The sequence below is a fragment of the Bos javanicus genome, chromosome 15 (genome assembly GCF_032452875.1).
Source record: "Bos javanicus breed banteng chromosome 15, ARS-OSU_banteng_1.0, whole genome shotgun sequence".
NCBI lineage: Eukaryota > Metazoa > Chordata > Mammalia > Artiodactyla > Bovidae > Bos > Bos javanicus.
In genome coordinates, this window is record NC_083882.1 from 51148713 (window position 1) to 51152062 (window position 3350).

Here is a 3350-nt window from a genome sequence, read left to right on the forward strand (position 1 = left end):
TTGACAACATGGGAAAGCCATGGAGGTGGCTCCAGTCCCTGAAGGAACATCATGAACTCAAGAAAATCAAATGGAGGATGTGCATGTTTTGAAACTCCTGCAACACTAACAGGAGGGATGTTTTCCAAACAGTTGCTTTGTACACTGGTGAATCATGCTATTCTTTATGGGCAAAATTATGTGCTTCCCCTACAATTTAACAAAATTACAATTCTAGATTATCAATTGTAGGAAATAAATATGAAACAACTCTTGCAATTATACATATAATGAATTTACTGTAAGTTTGAAAACTTCAAACACACTTTTCACATGCATGTTCTCTGGTCAGTAGAGAGAATGATGAAAAGCTTGGAAGTAGCCTGGACACATTGTCTTACATGCATAGTAGCCTCTTCCAAATGTGGCTCAGAGGATGAAGTGGAGACTACAAAACACTCCCACCAGGGATCCAGACCAGGGTGGAGAACAGACGTTCAGGTAATTGAATTACCAAACTTAGCCCCATATACACAGGCATATACAGGGTTAACTGTACCTGGCAAAGGACTCTGGGGTGGCAAGGAAGCTGGATGGGCATCTCCTGGCAGTTGAATTGGGTGATTGGATCACGGAGTCGTTCCAGTCACGCCACTGGGTCCATTATCTAAATCCAATCACTCAAGAGTTAAGCCAATCACCAAAGAGGTCTCTGCCCACCTTGGGCCCATGCCTCCACATGAAGGCCTTCTCTCGTCTCTGATTCAAATGCTCATTTCAAAAGTGGACCCAGCCGGTCATCTCCCTGGCCTTCAGAGTCCCCCTCAGACCCTGAAGTCCTCGTGTCCAGCTGGAGTCCCAAGAGACTGCCGCCATGCCCTCCTCCCCACTCAGGGTGGCTGTGGTCTGCATGAGCAGTGTCAACAGGAGCATGGAGGCTGTGGTCTGCATGAGCAATGTCAACAGGAGCATGGAAGCCCACCGCATCCTCAGCAAGAACGGGTTCCATGTCAGGTCTTTCGGAGCCGGATCCCACGTGAAGCTCCCAGGAGGGGCACGCAAGCCACCCGTGCTCTACGACTTCTCCACGTCCTACAAGAAGATGCACAGCGACCTCTCCTCTAAAGACCAAAAGCACTACAAAAGGAATGGAGTCTTACACATCCTGAAAAGAAATGAGAGAATCAAGCCTGGCCCAGAAAGGTTTCAAGAGTGCCCAGATCCCTTTGACGTCATCTTCACCTGTGGGCAGAGGGCCTATAACCGGGTGGTGGCTGACCTGTGTGCCAGGGATCAGGAGACCTGGCAGCCTGTGCCAGTCGTCAAAGTGGACATAGACGACACCCTGGAGGCAGCCAGCCTTGGAGCCTCGATCATCTGTGAGCTCTGCCAGGGTCTCCAGCAGGCAGACGACACGCAAAGTCGTCTGGCCGAGCTGCTCCAGGCAGCGAAGGAGAAAACAGGAAGGAGCTTTCTGCACATGGTCTGCTTCTACTGAGGAAGCATCTTGGCTGGTTTCAGCTCCTTTGTTGGTAAGAACCCGTGCCTGGACTCTTGAGCTGCTGGGTATTTTCTGGGAGAGGCTTCTTCAAAACCGTTTCTGTTAAAGGCCATCTCTGTATGATCTGTTGTCAGGTACACCCCACCCAGTGAAGGAGGTGGAGGAGGAGAGCATCACATGGCACGGGGAACATGGAACACCGGTAGACATGCCAACCCTTCCAATGTGGGGAATGATGGTGTGGAACTGGACCTGGAAGGAAGAACTCAGTGCTCACAGGGTTCTGCAAGGAGGTTAATCTCGAGGACTCTCTTTTCTGGATGGACTATCAAGGCTGATCACAGAGCCCAGGACAAGCAATGCATTGAAGGATATTCTGAGAAAAAGGAACAGTGTCTATATATTGATCTATATGGATACTAATTTCCTTTTGTCCTTTTGGTGTGGTGTATCAATACGACGGGTTGTTTTTTCTTAAGTGGGATGGGAATACATTGAATGGAAATTATATTGAATTAGAAATATTTTTGCTTTTAGAGTGTTTGTCTTTGATGAATGCCTACTTTATTAGAAACTCAGGGTAGACCATGTGTGGCTTTTTTAGGGGAAAATCCAAGCATGATTTGTTTAATCCAATGGCTTATTTATGAAATAAAATTAGAAATCACGACCCAGAGGGATAGTATGGGGAGGGAGGAGGGTTCAGGATGGGAAACATATGTATACCTGTGGCGGATTCACGTTGATATATGGGAAAATCAATACAATATTGTAAAGTTTAAAAAAAATTTTTAAAGAGAAAAAAAAAAGAAATCACTGTAGTCCATGGTCACATTTTTACTAAAATCCAAGCCCTATCTGTTGAACTATGTAGCGTATTTAAATAAAACAAAATGAAATAAATCAAAATAAAACTCTTTAAGAAAAGGCGTCTTCTCATTTGTCATAGGGGATGGGTATCTTGATTTCCTTTTTTTCAAAGCCTATAAATCCCATGTAGAAAAGCATCCTTTTCTCTTGAGAATTTACTTCTTGCTTCAAACATTCGCTGTTTTGTGTTTTGTGCTCCTCTGAAAATGGATCCTCATTATTTGGCAGTGAAACATTCTTGGTTCTGACCAGCTGTGCCACCAAGTCCTGTGTGACTCACAGAAGAAAATAAAGGAGAGGTGGTTGGGATGGTGAAGTAGTTTACTGACTATCAGAAAGTAAGTGTGGGCTTTGTTATCTGTGTAGGTGGCACGGAGTGCCATGGATCTGGAGGGATCAGGGAGTACAGGACATCCTGAGGACAGGAGTGCACTGAGCAGTAGGGAGGTGGCTCTGCATAGGGGGAGAAGCTGTGGGAGCAGAGGCAGGTGTTGGAGTTGAAAAGACAAGACATGATGAAGAGAAGGGAGAGGGATGGATATAGAAGCACTCAATTTCTGTCTTTCCCCACATGTGAGCAGGTGCATCTATATCTGAAAGTGGCAGTGGTAGGGAGATGACGGTTTTCTTTCCTGGTAGAGTCAGTGGTATTCAAGATCAGTCTCTTACCTGATGGTGGACAGTCATGGTCAGGAATGGAGAGAGAGTAGGAGTCGGCTGAGATCATCTTTTCCAATGATAGGACCACAAAATTGAATTAGGGACATTTAGGAGCCCCTTGAAAGAAAGAGAAATGATTTGTCCAGGTGAACTTATTTTGCCAGAAAATCCATATGCAGAAAAAGCTGTTGCTTGAATTCCTGCCCGTAGGGATATGCAGGAAGAAAATATGAGAGAGTGCAACTGGTTCAAAGTGCTATAGATGTTACACAGGAGCAACTATAGTAATGTCTCTTAACATAGTATGTATCCATGGAAAAATTAAGGGAATGGAACTGGA

The 3350-nt window shown here is 45.3% G+C and overlaps 1 protein-coding gene across 1 annotated transcript; it reads left to right on the plus strand.

Annotated features, from left to right (window-relative positions):
* The first annotated feature begins 853 nt into the window (after window positions 1-853).
* Window positions 854-1505, plus strand: LOC133261383 (RNA polymerase II subunit A C-terminal domain phosphatase SSU72 like protein 3-like). Its single transcript, XM_061439877.1, has 2 exons — window positions 854-877; window positions 917-1505. The coding sequence occupies exons 1-2, from the start codon at window positions 854-856 to the stop codon at window positions 1475-1477; spliced, it is 585 nt and encodes a 194-aa protein (XP_061295861.1). The 3' UTR covers window positions 1478-1505.
* Window positions 1506-3350: the final 1845 nt, after the last annotated feature.

Excerpts from the sequence above, each read along its gene's own strand:
- LOC133261383 (XM_061439877.1), top strand. The coding sequence starts at position 854 with ATGCCCTCCTCCCCACTCAGGGTG. Across the intron at positions 878-916 it reads CCTCCTCCCCACTCAGGGTG|GCTGTGGTCTGCATGAGCAA; the intron begins GCTGTGGTCTGC and ends AGGAGCATGGAG.